This window comes from Coffea eugenioides, unplaced genomic scaffold (genome assembly GCF_003713205.1).
Source record: "Coffea eugenioides isolate CCC68of unplaced genomic scaffold, Ceug_1.0 ScVebR1_1495;HRSCAF=2356, whole genome shotgun sequence".
Taxonomy (NCBI): Eukaryota; Viridiplantae; Streptophyta; class Magnoliopsida; order Gentianales; family Rubiaceae; genus Coffea; species Coffea eugenioides.
This window is the reverse complement of record NW_020861902.1, coordinates 20,760-44,189: the sequence shown is the minus strand read 5'-3', so window position 1 is coordinate 44,189 and position 23,430 is coordinate 20,760. Positions and strand designations below refer to the sequence as shown.

The 23,430-nt window shown below is 34.2% G+C and overlaps 2 protein-coding genes across 2 annotated transcripts; both read right to left on the bottom strand.

The window, feature by feature from the left end:
* Positions 1 to 1,863: 1,863 nt before the first annotated feature.
* Positions 1,864 to 12,865, bottom strand: LOC113755450 (beta-glucosidase 24-like). Its single transcript, XM_027299454.1, has 13 exons — positions 12,698 to 12,865; positions 7,278 to 7,347; positions 7,052 to 7,110; positions 6,801 to 6,876; positions 6,140 to 6,217; positions 5,162 to 5,249; positions 4,658 to 4,925; positions 4,398 to 4,513; positions 4,044 to 4,261; positions 3,639 to 3,670; positions 3,379 to 3,481; positions 3,174 to 3,276; positions 1,864 to 2,078 (listed from the first exon to the last, which is right to left on the bottom strand). The coding sequence occupies exons 1-13, from the start codon at positions 12,863 to 12,865 to the stop codon at positions 1,913 to 1,915; spliced, it is 1,545 nt and encodes a 514-aa protein (XP_027155255.1). The 3' UTR covers positions 1,864 to 1,912.
* Positions 12,866 to 15,159: 2,294 nt separating this feature from the next.
* On the bottom strand, positions 15,160 to 21,953 carry LOC113755448 (furcatin hydrolase-like). The gene is made up of 13 exons (XM_027299452.1): positions 21,723 to 21,953; positions 21,461 to 21,530; positions 21,275 to 21,333; positions 21,053 to 21,128; positions 20,764 to 20,841; positions 19,765 to 19,852; positions 19,368 to 19,635; positions 19,120 to 19,235; positions 18,715 to 18,932; positions 17,435 to 17,466; positions 17,055 to 17,157; positions 16,849 to 16,951; positions 15,160 to 15,575 (listed from the first exon to the last, which is right to left on the bottom strand). Exons 1-13 carry the CDS (start codon positions 21,885 to 21,887, stop codon positions 15,410 to 15,412), a joined length of 1,542 nt encoding a protein of 513 aa, XP_027155253.1. The 5' UTR covers positions 21,888 to 21,953; the 3' UTR covers positions 15,160 to 15,409.
* Between the last annotated feature and the right edge of the window lie 1,477 nt (positions 21,954 to 23,430).

The window sequence follows — 23,430 nt, the reverse complement described above, 5'->3', positions numbered from 1 at the left end:
AACATTCTGCCATGGCACCAAGTTGAGCATGGTCGTGTGGAATGTAAGTGATGGCATCACAAACCAATTGTTTATGCTGGCTAAAGGCTGCGGGCTTCATTGCCCAATGCAGACTAGTTCTAAGGAATTGCAAAGCAGTTGTATCCTCTTTAAATTCAAGTAGCATTCTTTTCGGTTCCTGTGGACAAGTCCAAATTTGAAATTTTGAATGGACCAGCATGGAATACTTGATTTTATGCAAGACAAATATTGGATTCAAGTTCTTAGGGGAATTTCATCAAGCACTTCATAAACATAATAAGCATAGTGCTAGAAACAACGCCTTCATGAATAGCTAAACAAATTAGTCTTGTTTAATGAATCCCGACCCCAAATAGATTAATGATCACTAATTCATGTAAATTATTCTTATGATGCTGGACCTGTGCTTTTTTACCTGCTGATTAGAGGTACAATTTTTTTGTATGATGTCGTAAGTGAGAAGTTGCGTGAAGAATGCCACTGAGATTGAGCTTGAGCGTCTTCTGCTGCCAAATAGGGGTTTCCGCTGCAGGCCTTAGTATTGGATCAATAATTAATCAGTTCTCGAGGGTTGACATGAGATGGGGTGGTAGTTTCGTTGTTGTGTGATAGCACGGAGGAAGTTCAGGAACGTCTGGCAAATGAAGTTCTACTAGTCTTAAATTGTCAGATGAGCTTTCACCTAAATTTTTCTTGATAAAACAGAGGTTAATGGCCGTAGAACATAAGTATATTGGAAATTCTTTTGGGTCAGTTTTTTGGAGAGTTGCAAGAAGGGAGAGGTGCCCATGAGCTAACCATGGATTTAATATAAATGGATATATGTGATTTTTGTGGATAATTCATATAAATCCATTTAATTTAATGGTTTTATTTTGATCAACCATTTAAAACCAATACTATAAATGGATAATCCAAATTCATTTAATTATGAATTATATGGATGGATAAATGGATCTCAATCCAAATTGCCACCTCTACTATCAATCATCTTCAGAAACCCCCAACAAAAAAAAAAAAAAAAAAACGGTGAAAGAGAGAAAGGTAGAGGCCTGGATATTTGTGCGTGTAGGTATCCCAAATACTGAGACCTTTTCCATCAGCAAATGCTGCGCCTTCATTCTGAACAAAAATGGCACAAAAAGAATTTATTAATTTTGTCGAATACTGTACATTTCCATATTGCATGGTTTGTTGGATTTTGTACATGTAGTATTGTTGGCATGTTTCTTGAATTTGAGTTAATTACTTATCGGACGTAAAATGTCTTCGGATCAAAATTGTATGAAACTAGTGATGGTTTAAACAATTTTTTTGGTGTTCGAATCACAATCTAAAGCTTGATGGCTCTACCATGGTCGCAAGTTGCCCCATAATAGAAACAGTTGGTAACTTATCTGGCCCTTGGAAACAGATTACAAGAACACACGTAGGAAGTGAAAAAACCATATTAAAGTAGTGGATACATGACTGGTGGACTTGATGTGGCTTAGATTTGGACCATTAATTTTGTAGATATGAACAATACATTTATTATCTAAGCATTTTATTATTATCTTCAACCAATGCCACTTTCCAATTTAGAAACCAAATAATCACATCAAACATCGATTTGCTGTAGTGATATTAGACGTGAAAGAGTACACTGGTTTTTTCACCTTTAGCTGTAATCGACAACTTTTTGCTCATAGTTTTGGTCTTTGGCAAAGTTTGCATAGCATATGAGGAAATATTGCTATGCATATAATTATTTTTCATATGGAAAATCAAGTACATCACAGGAGCTTGTCAAAGCTTTCGATTCCTAGCTATTGAGGACATTATTTTGCAATTATTGGCAAATATATATATATACACACACAATCATCTCACAAAGCATAAGCGATCTGTGTTACTTGAGGAATTGCTTCAACCAAAGGGCTGAATGCTTGGGGTACCTCTTGAGTTTATTCTTGAAGTCAACATAAGTGATGCCAAACTTCATTGTGTAACCTGAGCCCCATTCATAAGTGTCTAAAAACGTCCATGCGAAGAATCCTCTCACATCCACGCCCTTCCTGCAAAAGAGTAACAAAGTGTTTGAGGAGATCTCTTTCACAATTTAATTTGATTCCTTGACGGATGGTAACCAAATTTCTGTGTTCATTTAAGGGTCCTCTTTATTATTATTATTATTATTATTATTATTGAGTGTGCTTCGATAGAGTATTATTTGAAATATTATTATTTGGAATAATTACTATAGCACTTTTTGTGATATGATGTATGTGAGATAAAAAGTAGTTGGGAATATAAAAAAGTGGATTGAGAAATATGTTTATGATGCAAGCAAAATATTAATTGGGACAACTTAGCCTTAGAATGTGTGTGCCTCTAGACCAAGTACTAAATGTTAGAATATTAGATGTTAAGAAAGTTGACCAAGTGCGAAGGAAACTGTTATCTATCCCGTTTGGATAGCTATTTTGTGGAGTTTTTTGTTGTAAAAAATATACTGTAGCAGTTTAATATTTGTGAAATAAAGTGGCGATTAAAAAAATATAGTCATAGAAAATGTAAAATTTTCTTTTTTGGAAAACTACAATCCAAACAAGACATAATTCACCAAAACTTAAACATGGTTCACAAAATCAAGTGTGGCAACTTGAGAGAAAAATTAATGAAACAAACTATTAGCTAACTATAATAGGTTACCTTAGTATCTGCTTACTGAAGAAAAAAAAAAAAGGAAACTTTACCATCTCAAATCTACTATTCCACCTATATACATTAAGAAAAAAATCAAAATAGCGATATTTATCTAAAAAAGCATCGATGACTTATGGCGTCATCTAATGGGGTGCCTGTCAAATAAAAGGACTACATGTATTCTGAACTTAATTTATTAGTGAAAACAAGTGAAAATTTTTTAGATAAATATCGAAATACATAATTGTATTCATGCAAGTTAAGAATCAACTGATGTCATAAATTTCAGGAAGCCTGAAGAAAACAACGAAATTTTTAAGCTGTATCATGGACTTCTGATTGCATTAGACCTTGACTGAAGATTGACATAATCGAGAAACATTCTATACATTTATAGACTCTAATTTGTAGGAAAGCGTGATAAACGACTCTACAGTTAATGTGGAAACAAGAAGAGTACTCACTCAATGGCTGCCTTCAAGGCCTTGAAATGACCACTGTAGAATTTTATCCTATTTGTATCATGGATCGCTTGCTCAATACTATTGATATTGGTTTCAGCAAGTCCTGGTCATTGTGCAAACGAATTTGAGTTATTTAAGTGAAAAAGTGAACATGAATCTTGCGCTAGAAAGTACTAATTATTGTCTATTTAGTTTTCTTCCTCACCATTCTCAGTAATATAGATTGTTGGATTGTGGTAGTTTTTCTTCAAATAGACAAGAATCTCAGTAAGCCCTTTTGGATAAACATATAAAAACCCTGCTCCTGTCTAGAAATCACCACAAACGAATGAAGGAAATATAAACACAAAAGTAAATTGGGTTAACGTCAAGAAAAGAAGAGTTTTCTTGCTAGTCTTATAATATATATAAAATGGCATTATTTCTCTGATAGTTTCAAATAATCGTAGCATAAATTAAACTTACCGGCGCACCAATAGGCTTGCCGTTTCGTATTGCTGTCAAACAAGAAATAGAGGTTATGTAGGTAAAATTATATAAATTGCACTTATAGTCCCCTATATTTGGGTTAGTTTTAGGTTGATCCCATTAAAGTATAATTATTTTTGAATTTGACCCCCCCCCCACACACACACACACACAAACACACCCACACCCCAATATACTATTTTGATTCATTTGGTATATTCTCTGTGTCAACAGAAAGCTACAACTGCAAGTTGATGGACATAAAAAGACCCTAAATTTATGAAAAGTCAACAACAAGCGACTAATAGTAGAAATCAGCATATTTTAAGAAACCAGCCGCGTTAGAATTAAATTTTAAAATTAGAAACGAACAATGATAATGTTGATTTTCTAGGGACTTACATGTTATATTAACTTGAAAGTCTGATGTGTAGCTAATATTAACGGTAGTAGCATGGGAAATATCCTCAGCATAACTTGAACTATAGTAGTTCAATCCCAAGAAATCTAAGGAGCCCCTGATTAACTTTGATTGCTGTTGAGTGAACTTTGGTAAGCGTCCCCCTAGTTTGTCACGCATGCTTTTTGGATAGTCACCAGAAGTTAGTGGATCTAGAAACCTGTCAAAACCATAGAATTGTCAAAGCTATATTTTGTCTTACATACACTACTCAACATGTAATAAACTGAATGTTTTAGCTCAATGATATAGTTATTTTATACAAGTGCATTTGCAGCACCTAAAATTGTACTCACCATCCCAGGAAAAAGTCTAGGACTCGTTGGGCAGCTATTGCATCAGACTTGGCATTGGAATAAGGCAACATCCAATTAGTTACAAGCACTATTCCTATTTGCCCCTTTTGAGATGGCTTCAGAAAAAAAAAATGCCAAATGTAGATTTATTATTGTTTCACGTGGGAAACATAAGTGATATTATTGTTGTCAACATATTCAGTAGTAAGAAGTACTTTATTTAAATTGTAAAGACAGTTAACTTTTTTTAGTGTAGTAACCTTGTATTTCTCCCTGTATAGTTTAGCTGCTGCTGCATGGCTAAGGATGATGTGGTGGGCAACCAAATAAGGCTCAGTCGAAGAATCCCCAGCAGGGCATCCTTTGTTCATCCATGCCGAACATCGTCCAGGGGCTAATGAACCTATAAAGGTGGTAGAGTCATAACCACCTGTGGAAAATGTCCATGGCTCGTTGAATGTGCTCCAATACTTTACTCTGTCACCAAATTCTTTGAAACAAAGCTCTGCGAAATCTCGAAAATCATCCCTGTCAATTAAATTAAATTTGTGACAATCGACCTAATAGAAGAAAGTTGATCTAGATTATGATGTGGATGCTCTCACTCACCATTCTACCCTAAAAAAAATAACGTATCTTTCAAAGAAGCTCCTTTATTGGCTTCAAGATGTACCCTTTTTTTTTTAAGGAAAAAAAATCATTAAATTCTCCATCTTTCCATCGTTCCAAACATGCCGTCCAATGTTCAGGTAGATTGCACTTACACTATACTAATGTTTAGAAAGCCGCCATATTCATCTTCTAGGGCTTGAGGAGGATCCCAATGAAAGAGTGTCACAAAAGGTGTTATGCCTGTTTTAATTTCATAATCAGTGTTAGTTTGAGATAGAGAAAGAAATAAATGGCTAATTCTTTGAGTTCCTTCTTTGCTATGACTCCGTATTCCTTCTAAATTTGCCTAACCCTCACTTATTTTCGAACATTAAAGAGTAGACACATGCCTCAAATAGACAAGAGAATTGATAATCAAAGTGGTTCAAAAGATCGGAAGTTGATGGAAAAATTGAAATCCTAGTTTTTGATTATTTTTATGACTTTTTTTGGCATGCAGCAGTAGAAGGTATCGGACAAAGCTAAATAGTATCATCACAAAGAATGATTCCTTATACTAAGGGACACGGCTAGAAGGTATCATCAAAAAATTGATTCCTTATACTAACGGACCAAATTATTCCACATCCAAACTACCAAAGTCTCCTCATCCAAATTGTCGGATTTGAGATAGGTACGGTTATACTTTCCTTTGATTTTTTTAATAATGAATATATTGTTACATTATTTGATTACAATTATATTATATTGCTACATTCATGAAAATGTTAGTGTATATGAACAAAGTATTCCACATTTATTTGTTACATTAATGAAATGTGATTATGTACTAAACATCGTAGTAACCACAACAATCAGATAAAACTGGACATAAAAAAGCAGTATATGCCCCAGGTTCGAAATTGACTCCCAATTTATGTCCTGTATGCAAAACTAATCTGCAATTTGTTACAACCTCAACTATAATGCACTTTCGGAAAGCAGTTGGTAGCATAGGAGTTCTAAAATGTTGAGAGCAGAATTTCAATTGGCTGGAGTTATAATCAAATCCTAATACTACAATTAAATATTGCATTGCAGAATAGGATGTCGAAGTAAATATTATTTTGCGTTTGAGAGAGGATACTGGCCCTTTGATATTAAATCATTGATGAGATTGTTGTAAAAGGCTATGCCTAGCTTGTTCACTCCTTTGCTTAGCTTTCCATCTGATCAATAGAATTACATGTTAATCATACTAAGTATCTGCATAAATTACACTGACAATAAAGCACTTACTATTATATAATTCTGGAAATAAAAATATGAAATAAATAACTTGAAAGAAATTGGTGAATATGGAGAAATAATATTACGCTGATATGCATAAGGGAGCTGAGGGAGGATTGGATTGGATGATAAGGCGGAAGAAGTTATAAGTAGGAGATTTTGGATTTAAAACCTTCCATTTTAAAAAAGAAAAAAACATCCCAATTTTTTTTAAAAAAAGGGATACTGTAGCTTATTTTCCTGTGAAGCTCATATATATGTCCCTTGGTTTTTTTTTTTTCCCCTACCCTTGCTTTCCGTTCTGGATTTTCTGTAGTTATGCCATATGGATGAAAAGACAAATAGCAGAACATTTTTCTTGATGAAGTTAGAATACTGCCTTTAAAGGATTGATTAGAAGATGAAGAAAGACTAAACTAAATACTCACGATATAAATGTTAGATGCATGAGTGGATAATAGATATATAAATAATTATCGTGTAATATGTTTCTGAGTAATAAATAAAAAAGAATCATCTTACGAGGCAATACTCTGGACCACGAGATGGAAAATCTGAAACCATTTAAGCCTATGTATTTCATTAATTGTACATCTTCCTGCATGTCACATTGTCTTCATCAATCATAGAAAAAAAAAATCTTTAAAAATAGTTTTTAACAAATAAACAAATTGAATTCAATTGTCAGTAGGATTCACCAATTGAATATGGTCAGTTGGTGTACTACAATTAATTAACTTTTAAAGGTTAGGACATCTGATTGGGCAACAAACCTTGTAAAGATGATAGAAATCATCTGCTACATCTCCATTGCTGCGATCTATCGCTTTCTCTGCAGAAATCACAAAAGAACCAGCTTCATCATGTGATTGACAAAATTTGTCGTCATTCTTTTAATGCATCATTTAATATGAGCTACTTTTAGTTTATATTTTATGAAGTTTAGCGTTGCTATTTAACAATCCTAGAGGGTGGTATGGTGCAGAGGGAGGTAGAGACCTGGATATTTGTGGGTGAAAGTATCACATATACTTGGTCCTTTTCCATCTTCGAATGCTGCTCCTTCGTACTGCATGGAATAGCTTAAAGGCATGAGTATTTCAGGTAGGGATATAGCAATTTGAGTGCTTATTCTATAATAAGCTCTTGGAGCCTAAGGTCTATCTGGGGTTGCAGTGTTTTTGGTAAGGGTAAAATACATAAAACCCCCTTGTGGTTAAGGAAATTGACACGAAACCTCCTCATTGTTTAGAAACTCCCACTTAACCCTCCTGTGCTTTGGACTTGTTTGGATTTTACCTGCTAACCGGCTGGGGAGCTAGCGAGTGATATTTACGCGACTTAATGGTAACTTGTGTCTAGCAGAAACTCATTTCATTCCAATTTTGTCCTCCATGACTCTTCCAAGCTTGCACCCACCATAGTTGTAGATCTGCAAATGAAAAATTTCGACAGAGATGCAAAACGAAGACCCAAAAACCCCTTTTCCTCCAACACCTCAACATATTTCCCCAAATACTCCAAATCCCACTTGTATTTCTTAAGGAATGGCTGCTGCTGGCTTGTGCTACTTTCCCATTTAGCTGCCTGCAGACGCTGTTCTGTGTGTCAAAGTAAAGTAAAGGGAAGAAGTGGGAAGGTGATCGATGTTGGTTGCGTTAATTGCACCGCTGGTCACGGAATTTATGGATATCGCTGATTTAACTTTCCAACGCATTTAAGAGTGGAAATGATCTGAGAAATTCCTAGTGCTGACTTCTCTACGGCACTGACGACTCTCTTTTTTTTTCTTTTTTTTTTTCTCTTTACTGCACTGACGACTGGTGGGAAATGATACTGGTGGCCTCTGAGTTTTGTTGGGACTTGGTGGTGAGACTGCGCGGACTAATGACAGAATTTCCAGTCTTGCGGAGGGGAGTAGAATATTACAACTAACAATTAAATTCACGCGCGGCCATCCTGCCCATTAAATAGGTGTTATGTGACAGTAGTGTAACTTGAGCAATTAAATTCGTCCACAAAACTAGTGGCTAAGTGCTTAATCAAGGACGGCCCAGGTAGGGCTGAGAGGGTTGCTAAAAAGGGTTTCGGCTTTGGGGTTCTGGGTTTTTTCTTCATGGTGGAATTTGGACCGTGGGGTTTTGAAAGATATGGATCTGGGAATTGGGAGGTAGAAGGGTTGAGGTAGTTAGAGTGGCTCCGAATTGTACTGTACTCGTGGATGCAGCAGTAGAATGGTGTCGGAAAAAGGCTCCGATAAGAGGTGGATCATGACGGGTGTGTATGGAAGAAAGAATCCGAAGGAAAGAAGGCGACTTTGGAGGAGGGAATTGGAGAGGATGGCATCCAATTTTTATGAACCATGGATAGTCGCTGGTGATTCTAATGCAGTTAGCAGCAGTGAAGATAAATTGGGAGGTCTGAGACCCCCTCGAGTCCCAACCTTGGAATTCAGGACAATGATCAGTGACTTCCATTTCATGGAGCTTCACAAAGGAAAGAGGAATTTACCAACCTTGCTTCTCTCATGGTACAATCCTCTTCTCGCTGAGCCCCTCTGCCTTCATCTTCGGGAGATAGATCAGATGCGGAAAACCTTCTAGAACGAGATTCTATCTCAGAGGGCCCTCGCTACCATCACATCTTGGTCTTGGAGAGGGAAATTCATCAGCGAAAGATTTTCAATCTGTGAAATTCATTCTCAAGTGAAAACATTCTTCCAGCCCCCAAGAGACAGGGAAAGTCAATCACAGTTGATGGATCCAAGCTGACATTCTTCAAAGGCTTTCCCGGACTTAAAGAATTGACTCATTGCATTTGTAACTTTTCACATATTATATATGAGGGTATTTTTGGTATTTCATATTATTACCGGCTCATCAGCCGGTTAGCAGGTAAAATCCAAACAAGTCCAAAGCACAGGGGGGTTAAGTGGGAGTTTCTAAACAATGAGGAGGTTTCGTTTCAATTTCCTTAACCACAAGGGGGTTTTATGTATTTTACCCTTTTGGTAAAAATGTACTTTTAGGTGTAAAAAGTACTTTTAAAGCGTTTGATAAAATCATTCCATAAAATTAGGAGTAGAACTTTTAGTGTGAAAAGTGCTTTTAGCAAAAGCTCAAATTTGGTGCTTTTGGAATAACTTTTATAATTTAAAAAAATAAAACATTAAATTTAATCATTTTATCCCATATTATAAACTAAATAAAGAGATAAATACATTTAAAAATTTTTAAATTACACATTATCCAATATAATAAACACTTATTGAACTATGTCTTCAAATAGTATATTTAAAAGTAGTTAAACATTTAATAAGTATTTTTATTAAAAACTCTATTGAGGAAATATCTTTCAATAAGCTACCGCAACTCCAAACGTACCCTAAATCAGCCTGAAATGTCCAGACTCAACTTGCTAGTGGAAACAAAATCAAGGACATATATACATGAGTCATATGCCTAATATGTACAAATTGCAAATTAAATATGACGAAGCCTCATCAAAGAACTTAATGTAACAAAACTGTTAGTGTGAAATAGCAGACAAAACTAGTTTGGCAAATTCACGCGTAAAAGATTGACTTATGCATGCACATTTGCTATTTTTTTTTACTGTGCTACATGGAAATTTTCTTTCTTGCTTTTAATCTGAAGTCCGCATTATTATTATTTGCATGTACAAAAACAAAATGATTGTTCACACAAGAGATTGAATTCAAGAATTGGAGGAATTATGTTGTGAACCGAGTCTCATGGATGGTGATGGAGCTAATCATCTGATTAGCTACAATGATGATCAAATGAAAAGCAGGTGTAAGTTAGTTACTGCCAGCAAGCAAGAAGTTAACAGTTTGTTAGAATAATAATATGTTAATTAATAGAGGGAATTGAGCAGTGTTTATTGCTACATCTTCAGCCCACTTTCTATATATAAATAGAGTATTGATTGCATCTGAGGTAGTGATGATTTGAGCTGTAATAACTTTTCCTCTCTGAAATAATAAAATCTTCCCATTCTCCCTCAACTTCTTCTCTGATTCTTTCCTCTTTCTCAGTTCTCACCTCTTCTACTTTCTCCCTAAAATCTCTTTTCTGAACCAAATCATTACAATTGGTATCAGAGCTTCCGATCCTTGGACGGAAACTTTTGGAACCCAGCAATTGCAAGATCTTTCTTGGTCTCCATTTCTTTCTTCCCTTCCCCTCCCTCTATTCTATCTCTGCTCCTTGCTGATTCTTTCTTCTCTCTCCTGTTCAATTCTTCCTCCTAATCCTCCTAATTCTTTCTCCGATTCCTTCTATGAAATTCTTTAACTGACACCATTAATCCACCAACATTTTGGATTGATTTCCAGATTACGGACTTGTCAGATTTTACCAATGGATGATAACATCATCTATCAACTCTTGGAAGATCAAATCCAGAGAGGTGATCTAAATATGGATGAATTGGAGGGACAAATTGAATTACAAGCTCAAGGATTCCATGATCAGTTGGCTGCAAAAGGAAATTAAGGCTATCACGAATTGGATGTGTCAATGTACAAATGCAGATGTACTTTCAATGTTATGTTTCGGGTACTCAGTCATAAACAGGGGTTCACACTAGAAGAGCATCAAAAGATTATTGGGAAAATGGGACAGCATCCTTCATCCAATCAAGGCAGGGAAATAGTTGAAGAATCTGTAGTAGGCATTGAAGGGGCTTTTGAGAATCAAATTCTTGAAGAAACAGAGGAATCAAATTCCAAGGAGGTCCATCTTTCAACATCTACCCCAATCAAGAAGTGGACTGATGCACATTCGACAACGGTAAAAACAAAAAGTTTGAAGTCCTCCATGGTGAAATGGAAGAAAATTTGGAAGGTGACTATGGTTTTGCAATTGAAGAACACCACCTGTTTGGTGAAAGGTCAAAACTTAATTCTTCAGCCATTTCAATTCAAGGGGAGTTGGAACATTCAACGTTGAGCAATGAAAGATAATTAGAATTCAAGAATCAACTTCTTGAAATTGAGATCAGTAATTTCAATTAGATGTTAATTGAGGAAAAAGTTGGTATGATTTCTTTCCCGCAATTTTCAAGTACTGACTTGGTTATGTCTTCTAAGGGAAATTCTAGAAAAGCTAGAAAACATGATGAATCATATCTAGTTTGTCAAGTAATAGTCAGATTTTGGTAAATGATGAAATGTCTGTAGAAGAGAACGGTGACTATGGTGGGCTCCAAGCCTCGCACATGGTTCATGGGAAAATAAATGGGACAAAGTTCTGTGATGGCCCAAATAGTAGTTTTGAATTAGATGTTGAGAAGTCCCAACTTGAAGCCAGCTTTGGTGACATTAAGATGTTTGGCAATGAAACTTTTCATGAGGTCAAAAGAGAATGATATGATTCAAACTCAAGGATTGCATAAACTGATTCATTTGTTGTTATTGAATCTGATACGGGCTTCACTCCATTATCTGATGTTGGTGTTGGAATGATAGAAGATTTTGGAGTGAAATTGTGTCTGGATTCAAGGGAAGTACTCTAGCAGAAAGTTTCATTCTTGAATTTGTTGATCCCAATAGAAACCGAATCAAGATGAGAAAGATCCAATCATTGGATTTTGTTGATACTAATTCCAGAGGAATCAATCTTAGGAAAGTAATGGAAATATCATCATGTGAGCGGGAACTTTCTGGCTTGCAAAAATGGGGACAAGACATTCTTATTGAAGTTTATGGGTTGCCAAAGATCTTGATAGTTGCAAGAACTTGGCCTGCAGTAGGAAGTTCAATCCAGGGTTACAAACTTTTGGAACAGAATTTTCCGTGGGATCCAGGAGGCCAGGATTTTCTACTAGACTGCAACTTCCCAAATTGACTACAAGCCTTTTTAAAAAATTATGCAGGCTGCTCCCTTGGTCATATTCTTTTAGGCCAAGCCATTTAGTATCATTACTGATCTCAATCCTTGAGGACAAGGATTCTTATAAGGGGGAACTATTGTTATGAACCGAGTCTCATGGATGGTGATAGAGCTAATCATCTGATTAGCTACAATGATGATCAAATGAAAAGCAGTTGAAAGTTGGTTACTGCCAGCAAGCAAGAAGTTAGCAGTTTGTTAGAATAATAATGTTAGTTAATAGAGGGAATTGAGCAGTGCTTATTGCTAAATCTTCAACCCACTTTCTGTATATAAATAGAGTATTGATTGTATCTGAGGTAGCGATGATTTGAGCTGTAATAACTTTTCCTCTCTGAAATAATAAAATCTTGCCATTCTCCCTCAACTTCTTCTTTGATTCTTTCCTCTTTCTCAGTTCTCACCTCTTCTACTTTCTCCCTAAAATCTCTTTTCTGAACCAAATCATTACAAATTAAGAAGAAATTGCCATGAGATCACCAAAAAAGTGAAAAGGTAGCATACCTGATAGGCAGAAGAAGCAGTACCAAATATAAAATTAGGTGGAAAAGTGCAACGGTTGAATGGAACAGCTATATTATGAATTGGTGCTTGTGCAGTAGAAATCTCTCTAAAGAACAAGAAATTCAGCAAGACTAAGAGGCCTAGGGAAAGAGAAACTTGAACTGCCATAGCTGACTACTGTTAAGATTTCCTCTGTCAATCCTTTAAATAGAATGTGAAGCACTTGAACAGGCATGTCTATTTTACTAAGCTATTTTAATAGAACATTTAATTGAGTCCTTATCTACCTAGAGGTTAGCGGGTTGCTATCACGAATTGAATTCATCAATTAATGCCAGAAGTGCACTAAAGAATACGATCAAGTAAAGTACTTAGATTATTCTCACTAGTAAACTGAGAAGAATACTGTTTTAGTAGCTAATTATTTGGGGTAGATGGATGGTTGTTGTTACACATTAATGGAGGATTTTTTTGACCAAAAATTATGGGGGAGCATATAATGCAATATGAATACGAATCAGACAACAAGAAAACTACAAATTGAGGTAAAATAAATCAACTTATGTAGCCAAACAAATTTATAGTATTACATGTCAAACGTCAAATTTAACTTTTTTCTTTAATTTGGAAGCTAAATTTATTTGAATTAAACGGACATCTTCTCAAGAAGAAAAATAGCTGATTTTAGATGGAATTTGTACTTAGTGAAATTTTCTCAGTTGTATCTGGTAGAAGTTTTTCTTTTTGTTTTTTCCCTCTTTCATGTTAAATATACTCAAACTTCAATTTCAATCGTTTTCTAAATCTCTCAAACCACCTTAAACAATTAAAACATCTCTAATATTAGCAGGGTTTCATGTTCCAATGAACTGTTTTTGATAATTAGTAGCATTTCTTGAACAAAACTTGTGAAGCATGTGAAAATGAAGGAATTTAGACGTGCGTTGGAGTCATAAACCAGCTTCTTCTAGGGTTTTGTAGAAATGGAGGGAAAAAGGAGAAATTGTTCCCCTTTTGCTTAGAAAATGCGGACGAAAATGCCCTTTGAAGAAGCACACAGGCATTCGTGTGAATTAGCCTTCCGGTTGCAAAACCGGAGAAACTGGCTAAAAGGGTCGCGGGTGTCCAATTTTACAAGTTCGAGGGTTTAAAGTCAGCAAAAAATAGATGAGGGGCTTATTTTTATTTAGACAAAAAGTTCAAGGGCCAATTGGATAATTTGCCCTTTTTAATATAAAGATAGCCTTACGTGTTAAGGATCTGCACCAAGTTTATTTATTTTTGCCAAGAAGATCTGGATTTAGTAGTTACAATTGAAGTCTCAAGAATTAGAGTTCTTGAGTTCTAATTCTCCTGTCCTCTTTGTGTTTCTTGAATTCCATCCCTTCCCTACTGAAAAAATTAAAAGTAAATTTTTGATATTGGAACGAGAAAATACTGATAGACGGAGTGACTTATAGAGTTTGTATAAGATGGATTGATTTATCTCCCACTAAAAGCAACGCAAAACAATAGACAATCAGTTTTAGAATTTGCAAAATTTTCCTCACATAAAATTGAAAATAAAATGGAACAAGTTCATCAAAATCCTCTTGCTGATTTGATCAAATGGTTGAAATTAAGAGTTAATTTATTAGTTAAACTATCTCTTATGAAATGATAATCGTTCCTCATACTAACTATGCCCTCGAAGTATTTTCTCTTAAGAAGTGATTTGCACAAAAGTATTATTATAAATTTGAAATTTAAAAACACCTGATGCATAGTTATTTATCTTTTTAATTATTATGTGCGTATGTGTTTATTGATCATCCACTATTGGAAGACCAATTTTAATTAATTCAGATCGTAAATTTCTTTGGCAAATGATTAGTTTTGTACTTGCGTCTCCCAATCGTTTCGTATTAGTTAATTACTGAAAATGACCCAATTGTTAAATAAAAGAATAAATAGTTAAAGTTTTTCTTTAAAAAAAAATTGGAGTTCTTGTCACTCACTTTAAGACTATTAACTATTAAGTACTGAAAAATGCACCAATTTTTGGCTTCATAAATCAAAGTTCAAATACATAAAATTTGGCTACCACATTATTGGTTATGATTATCTAAGAGTGCGTTTAATAAAACTAAAGTTTAAAATTTGAATCAATTAAATTATTAAATTATTAAGTATCAAATATGATACATTTAATTATATATCATATTAAATATTAAGTGAATAACTTGTCACTTATTTTTAGAACAGATTTTATCTAGAAAACTCAATAATGCTATTTAATTAATTCACATGTACTATTTTTTATTATCAAACGCATTTAAACATGATAATATCTAAATTCATTAAATTTAAATATTAAATAGGATAATCAAAAAAGGTCTAAGAATATCATGTAAACTCCCTTGAGAACTAGGAATTCCAGTGACAACATTGCGCTTCACGATTTCAAACCAGCCTACCCCATCAAACATCAACAACTCAACTGAATTTAATTACTAAACTACTATTACTTTCATTTGGGAGCTGACAGAATTTCAAGCCTCTCAAGTAGTAATACAAAACTTCTAGCATAAAGTTTACATAGCTTGTAACTATGCATAATTATTTTCGATACGTACAACTAAGTAACACGAGCCTGTCTGTCGAAGCCTTACTACTTGCTAGGGACATTATTTTGGAATGAAAAGTAGGGTTCAATTTTTGCAACTGATTATATTACTCGAGGAATTGCTTGAACCAAAGAGCTGAATGCTTGGGGTGCCTTTTAAGTCCATTCTTAAAGTCAACATAAATTAAGCCATACTTCTCAGTGAAACCTGCATTCCATTCAAATCCGTCCAACAACGACCATACTAAGAATCCTCTTACATCAACTCCCTTCCTGCCAAAAAAAAAAAAAAAAATTGTAAGCATATTTAAGATATATATATTCTCTTTGTCCTCACCTACTAAATTTTGCTAGGCATATTTATCTAATTCCTAAAAATTAAAAGATATTATACTAAGAACAATAGTTCTGTTATAGATGCGTTAAGTTACAAATGTCAGTAGCAACGGATGGTAGTAAATTTTTTTTAAAAAAAAAAAAAAGAATAAATATTATATATACTGTATATTATTACCGTTAGACTCATAGTACATGTACAAAAGTTAAATTTCAGATTCAAAATTTGTTGTTATATTCATCCAAAAGTGACACTATACACATATCAGAAGATTAATCCAAACAACCAAAAAAGTAAAAATAAAAGGACATCAAATAAGACATGGAAATGACAAAATGGAGTTGGTTAAGGCGACTTTACAGTGCAACCCAAACCTTTCTATTACAGCAATATGACATGAAAGGGCCCGCTGTTTTAAAGAACGAGAATTGAGTGGTCTTTTTCTTTTGGCAATATTGTCATGCAACCAGATAAAAAAAAAATTGCAGATTAGCTAACTTTGGCAACTTGTGGCCAAATTTTTGGGGGTTAAGAATTACCATCATCAGTTTTCCTTTCACTAGATAAGGCCATGAGCTTTCTTTCTTTCTTTCTCTTTATGAGCTTTCTTTCATTATATTAGTCACTTGAAGTTTCTATTTGGTAAAGGGTCGTCCCTTTTGTATCAACTATCAAGCCATTTTAGTCTTCACAATAGGTCCTTGTGTCAAGTGGCAATGTTAATTAATCGGTCCAAACAATATTATGTAAAAGATTAACCTTCTCCAAAGTTACTTATGAAAAGTTAAACATAGTTCACAAAATCAAGTGTAGCAATTGAAAACAAAGATTAAAGAAACAAACGACGGATTGACCATAAAAGAATACTTTACTATCTCAAATCAACTATTCCTCAACACAAGATATAGCGTCTTCTATGAATATATGCAATCTCTTCAACAAAAGAAATTGTTCATAACTTTCTTAGGTTATCGATCTGTTTATTAAGAAAAAGAAGATGAAAGCCTTTTTTTTTTTTTTTTGGGTTTCTGTGAATGCAACTAAAGTACCCACTTGACCTGTTATAGAATTTGAGCAAGCTTGATAAAAACATGGAACCTTTGGAACGATTTCAGGAACTTCTTAATTAGAGATTTAGCCCTTGAAATTTAATGTAGACATGGGCAAAAAGATTCTTTAATTAATTCTGCAAACAAGAAGTGCACTTACTCAAGGGCTGCCTTCACTGCCTCGAGATGGTCGATATAAAATTTGATCCTCTTTGTATCATGGGTCGCTTGCTCAAGACTATTTATATGGCTTTCAGCATATCCTGGTCGTTGTGCAAATCAATTTGAGCTATTTGAGTAAAGTGAATTTAGGTGATCATATGCTAGAAAGTAATATAGTAATATTCTATTTGTTCTCCTTCTCACCATTCTCGGTAACATAGATTGTTGGATTCTGGTAGTTTTTCTTCAAATAGACAAGCAGCTTAGCAAGCCCTTCTGGATAAACAAACAAATATTCTGCTCCGCTCTACAAATCAACAGAAATTAATTGGGGAAAAAAATAAGGATATAGGTTTTTTTTTTTAAAAACCAAACTGTCACTTTCCATCGATTGAGTAAAAATGTTAGCACAAGAGATGAGAGTCAGCTACAAAAATCTATACTATTTACATAGTTACAAACAAATTCAATAAAGATATAGGTTAATTCAGCGTTCGTAGGTTAAAAACAGAAAAGGACTTTCCTTCCTTAAAATGCCATCTCTTTTGACATTTTTAGCTCATATAGGTGCAAAATGAACTTACCGGTTCCCCAATAAGTCTTCCATCCCGTATTACTGTCAAACAAGAAATAGAGGGTCATTTAGGCATAATCAAATTGAATTGAAAATCTAGTCCGTACTGAAAATCACTTTTGCTCCCTTTGTTTAAGTTTTACCACATTTGATCTATTAACAAATGTTCCTCTCTTCATTCCCCACATTTATATTTTGGCAAGTTCATTTCTTTATATGTCTCAAACAATACATTTTCGAGACTACTCTAGAGATGCAAATTTGATAAACATAAATAGTCATGTTAATGGATAGTGTTTAGATTGGATTCCTTTGATCCAGATCTAAACTCATTAAATTTAGCTAAATCAAGGCTCTTATGGGAACCCTAATGGATTTGAGTATCCAATGGGTATCCGTGGATTTTTTTTTTAACATAATATGAAAAACTAAAGTAAAAATATTTTGAAAATAAATAGAATTCAAAGATAACATAAATATCATCCAATTTTTATTTTCAAATAATAAAATTAACATTCAAAATGTTAAATGCAATATTATAAACTCAAAGAAAGAACTACTATCAACTAAAACTATTTATTTTCAAAACTTCATCTGCATTTATATTCAATATTTTATTTGTTTGCTTTTACTTTTCTCCTCTTCGTGAAAAGGTTTATACCAATTATGCTAACATAAAATATTAGATTATTTTATAAATAAATAAATATACATACATACACACACACAAACACAATGAGTTTGGTAGTCTAGTATGGATTTGAATTTGGATTTGGATCATGAAAAACCAGACAAGACCCTATTCAAACTCGTAAGATTTAGGTCTGGATAGGGTTCATGTATGATTAGTTAAATCTAAATCCTATCCAAATATATAGGGTTTGGGTTAGATTTGGGTAAGATCCGACCTACTGATATGCCTAAACATAAGGGACTAAATCTACGAAAGTTGAAAGGTGAGGGACAAAAATTGGAATTGTTCATAACTTAAGGAACCATATGCATAGAAATGAAGCATGAGGGATCAGCTCAAAAAGTCCTTCAAGATGGGAACCAAATACTTAATTACTATTAACTCTCGCACTTATTTCTTTTTTTTTTGTCCACAATTAGTTATAATGATAATATTAATTCCAAAAGAGCAAGGCTTCTCTTCCCACTCTAGTAATCTTTGAATGTCTAAATAAACAGGGTGAGGTCTATACCCAACCTCACCACTTTAAAAAAAATATTAATTTGAGCTATTTACCAGTGATATTAAAAAGGATATTATTAATTTGAGCTATGTACCTGTGATATTAACTTGCATGTCGGTTGAATAGCTCATATGAACACTATTATCCTGGGGGGCATCATAAGCAAACATGGAAGTATAGTAGTTCAATCCCAGGAAGTCTAAGGACCCTTTGATCAACAATTTCTGTTCTTCAGTAAATTTTGGTAAGCGTTCCCCCACTGAGCTACGCATGCTTTTTGGATAGTCACCAAAAGTGAGTGGATCAAGAAACCTATCAAAACCATAAGACTCGTGTTAAAAATTTTGAAGGTTAGTACATTATGCAAGCAAGATACTAATTGAAGAGTTCATGTTAATAAATATAGTCTTGTATATCATATCAATATTATTCATTTCAACTCTCAAGGGAATAATAATACTAGTTGGGAGAACAAATTAGCTCCTAAAATGGTACTCACCATCCAAGGAAAAAGTCCTGGGTTCTTTGGGCCGCAATTGCATCAGCCTTCGAATCGGAGTAAGGTACCCACCAATTTGCTATCAGCACTATTCCTATCTGCCCCTTTTGAGATGGCTTCAGAGTAGAAAATCCAACTAAATATTTAATATCTCTCATTGAAAAACCAAAAATGTTTTTCTTGCGGAGAAATTATAGTGTAAGAAGCATAATAAATACAAACACTAATCAATTAATGGTTGTAGTTACCTTGTACTTCTCTCTGTACAGTTTAGCAGCTGTTGCATGACAGAGGATAATATGGTGGCCAACCAAATATGGCTCAGTTGAAGAATCCCCTTCAGGGCATCCTCTGTTCATCCATGCCGAACACCTTCCTGGAGCTATGGCGCTTGGAAAGGTGCTACCGTCATAACCAATTGTGGCAAAAGACCATGGTTCGTTGAAGGTCAACCAGTGCTTGACCCTATCACCGAATTCTTTGAAACAAAGCTCAGCAAAATCTCGAAAATCATCCCTGCCAGTTAAATTACAAATGTTAATGGAATCGAACTCTGTAAAATAAATTTGATTTGATTACGATTATCCATTTGTAACTTTCTTCGTTTATTTTTAAAAAAAAAAAAGAAAAGGAATCTTGACTTACACAATGTTAATATTTAGAAAACCACCATATTCATCCTCTAGGGCTTGTGGAGTATCCCAACTAGATAGTGTCACAAAAGGTGTTATGCCTGTTTTAACACAAAATCAATGGTATCAGTAAATGAAGAAAGAATTGTCATGGTCCCCTCTGTTTTAGTTTGGCGAAATTCTTGCTTAACTAGAACTTTAAAAGAGTGGACACTAAACACAACATCAAGGTATTGAAAAGAAAACGGAACGTAAAAAAGTGGTCTAGAGCATCCATAGTTAAGAAAAATAAAGAGGAAAAATTAAAAGTAAAGTTATGCCCCCTGTGAAAATTAATCTTTAATATCATCCAATTGCCCTGTTGCAACTTTGGCAACGTTGCAGCTTCAAATGCAGTAATTGCGTGAGACTGTTTAGGGACAATTTGGAGAAGGGGAATAAGAAGATTCAAAATTCATAACAAGGGTGTAAGTTTTGAGAAATTTGTGAATGGGGTACGGATAACTATTCAAGAATTAAAATAACTAAAAAATTTATTACTAAATGACTAGTTATCCTCATAATAATATGCACTCCATTAAATAGAAAAATTCACAGTAACAAATGAAAATGCGTACTTCGGTCAATATAAGTGTATATTCAAATAAACACGGTTATATATACGCGCATACTAGTATGTGCACATCGGAGTAACTAATACCCCTATTACAAATTTTCCAAAACTTGTACCAGTCTCATGAATTTTGAATCATTCTATTCTCTTTGTTCATGTTCACCCCCCCTCCCCCCCCAAAAAAAAACCCCTCAACACCCCCAATTTTAATTACCATGTAGAACTCAATTTGTCTTTGTTTGGAGTTTTGGTTAAACCACATGATTCGTACCTTCATAAACTTATTAGTTTGTTTCCTATGATAGGATAACACATAATAAGAGACTTCTCTTAGTTATCAGAGAATAAGAGATTATGTAGAATACAATTATGCAGAACACATTGAGAAAGCATCCTAACCCTTTGATATTAACTCATTGATGAGGCTGTTGTAAAAGGCAATGCCTAGCTCGTTCACTCCTCCACTCAGCTTCCCATCTGAAATCAAGAAGCGTGGTAAGCATACAAATTATCAAAGGACTGATTGAAAAAAGCAATTACTATTGCACATATATGCTGCTAACCAAATGTATAGTAAATATGACTAGAAAGAAATCTGATGAATAACTACTATAATTGGATATTTGACAGATGATAATTAGCCTTTTGACTAATACATAAAAAAAAAAAAAAAAAAAAATCATCTTACGAGGCAAAACTCTGGACCACGAGATGGTAAATCTGAAACCAGTTATGCCTATGTAGTCCATCAGTTGTACGTCTTCCTGTCAACATAAATCATATGCAGTGAGGATTCCAAGAGCAGTATTCACAAAAAAAAATAATAATAATAAAAAGTTTTACATCAATTGAAATTCTAAAGATTGAATATAGCCCACTGATCTAATGCATTAATTATTGTATACCAAACCTTGTAACGATGATAGAAATCATTAGCCACATCTCCGTTGCTGCGATCTTTTAGATTCTCTGCAGCAAGCACCGGTGGAATGTGATTCAAAACTTTGTCATTCTTTTAACATCATTGGAATTTTTGGTTATTTCTTTGAGTTGTAGACTAGTTATTGAGAGACAGAGAGAGGGAGAGAGAAGAGACCTGGATATTTGTGGAAAAAAGTATCCAGTATACTTGGTCCTTTTCCATCTTCGAACGCTGCTCCTTCATACTGCAGGCCATGGCTTCATGACATGAGTGTATATTTCAGCTAAGAAAGTAGCATTTCGGGTGTTTTATCTTTCAACTGATGGGTAGAGATGAAAAATGATGGTTCACACAGGAAATTAAGTCCAAGAATTTTGAGGGATTAGAAAGACACAGCCGAAAGATTAGGAAAAAAAAAATATGGAAGGTGGCTTACCTGATAGCCAGAAGAAGAAGCACCAAATATGAAACCAGGCGGAAAACTACTGCGATTGAATGGAGCGGTTACAATATGACTTGGTTTTTGCGACTGATGAACAAAAAGCTGAATAAAGATTGCCAAGATTAAGAAGCCAAGCCCAAGATAAACTCGAGATGGCATAGCTCAGTACTATGAGAAGAATCTGGAAAAGCTCAGGAGTGGGTTGATGGACTGTCCCGGAACAATACCGTCACGAGACTCAATAAAGAGGCTGAAATAGAGCCACGTCGCCAAGCACCACAAGGGAGGTAAAACGTGCTTGTTCCAATTGGTAAAGATATTTTTAAAAAATAATAATTTTTGACTTGTCTCATCCTAATGGATTGCGCTTTCAACCAAATTCAACTTTCAAAAGTTTGAATTTTGAATTTGGTAGTAAACTTCAAATTAAAATTGGGAAAATCGATTATTCAACACACAACATTCAACATTGGCGGTGATTGTTCAACACTGGTGGAGAGAACTAGGGACTGCACTAAAATTATTGCCGGGTAAAAAACAAAAAATAGCTTAGAACATCGATGGAAAAAAAGCCACGCGAATGTTGATCTGACGACAACATATAATTTTCTAACTTCCGTTAGAAAAGGTCAGGAGAGTGAGCACGGCATTGGGAGTTTTTTCTAACCTTTAAATTGTAGGCTGTTGGGTTGATGTAGCCTGGCATCCATTTGCCAAAAGCAAACGTAAGCACAGCAGGCACTTGGAAATTTTTTCTTTTAAACTAAACTAAATGTCTTTTTTGTGTTTGGATAGTAAATTATTTAAGATAATTTTGTAAAAAAAAAATATTATATCATTTTTTTGATGTGATGTATATAAAATAAAAAGTGATTGAAAAATGTGTTAATGATACAAGCAAATCAGTGGGAGTGTTTGGATAGCACTATTAACTCAAATAATATTTCGCTTGTATTATAAACACATTTCCCAACCCGGCCTTTTATATTCCTAACCACCTTTTTATCTCACATACATCACATCACAAAAAGTGTTACAGTAATTATTCTAAATAATATTTCAAACAATATCCTATCCTAGTATGTGTAAATAAGATGAAAATAATATATAATCCAAACACTAGTAGGAGTCAATAGGGATGGCAATGGGGGCGGATGCCCGCGGGCAACCGCCCCGCAGGGGGCTCTCGGGGCAGGGGCGGGGGGGGGGGGAATTTTTTCGCCCCGCAAAATACTCCCCCGCCCCGTCACCCGCAAAAAAAAAGTATATATATATAAATAAATATATATAATATGTAATTTAATTAGTTATAAACTTATGATAATGATATTATTAGTTAGATGTATTATATAATGTATATTAGTGTATGTAATATAATTGATATTATCAATTATATGAATAATTAGACATGTCTACTAATAGAATTTATTAATTAGTTATACTAAATTTACTAATACATTTATACTAAATTTCTAATTACACTTAATAGAATAACACTTTTTTTTCAAAAAAAAAGCACAAACACAATAATGAATTAGTGATTGTATTTGTACCAAAAGTGAAAACTTGACTATTTTAGTTGTATTTATTTCATCATGTTGGATTGTATTCAAATAACTTTTGTTTGATTGTTTTTATGAGTTTCAATTGTAAAATTACAATGAATAATAACTTGATGATGTGTTGATATTTTAGTACTTGA

Bases quoted from the DNA above. Each gene is read 5' to 3' on its own strand.
- LOC113755450 (XM_027299454.1), bottom strand. From the start codon at position 12,865: ATGGCAGTTCAAGTTTCTCTTTCCCTAGGCCTCTTAGTCTTGCTGAAT. The intron at 6,218-6,800 runs GTAAGATGATTC...TCTATTGATCAG, and splicing joins GTGGTCCAGAGTATTGCCTC to ATGGAAAGCTAAGCAAAGGA. The intron at 3,482-3,638 runs GTAAGTTTAATT...GGTGATTTCTAG, and splicing joins GCAAGCCTATTGGTGCGCCG to ACAGGAGCAGGGTTTTTATA.
- LOC113755448 (XM_027299452.1), bottom strand. From the start codon at position 21,887: ATGCCATCTCGAGTTTATCTTGGGCTTGGCTTCTTAATCTTGGCAATC. The intron at 20,842-21,052 runs GTAAGATGATTT...TCTTGATTTCAG, and splicing joins GTGGTCCAGAGTTTTGCCTC to ATGGGAAGCTGAGTGGAGGA. The intron at 17,467-18,714 runs GTACATAGCTCA...CTTGTTTGACAG, and splicing joins CATGCAAGTTAATATCACAG to TAATACGGGATGGAAGACTT.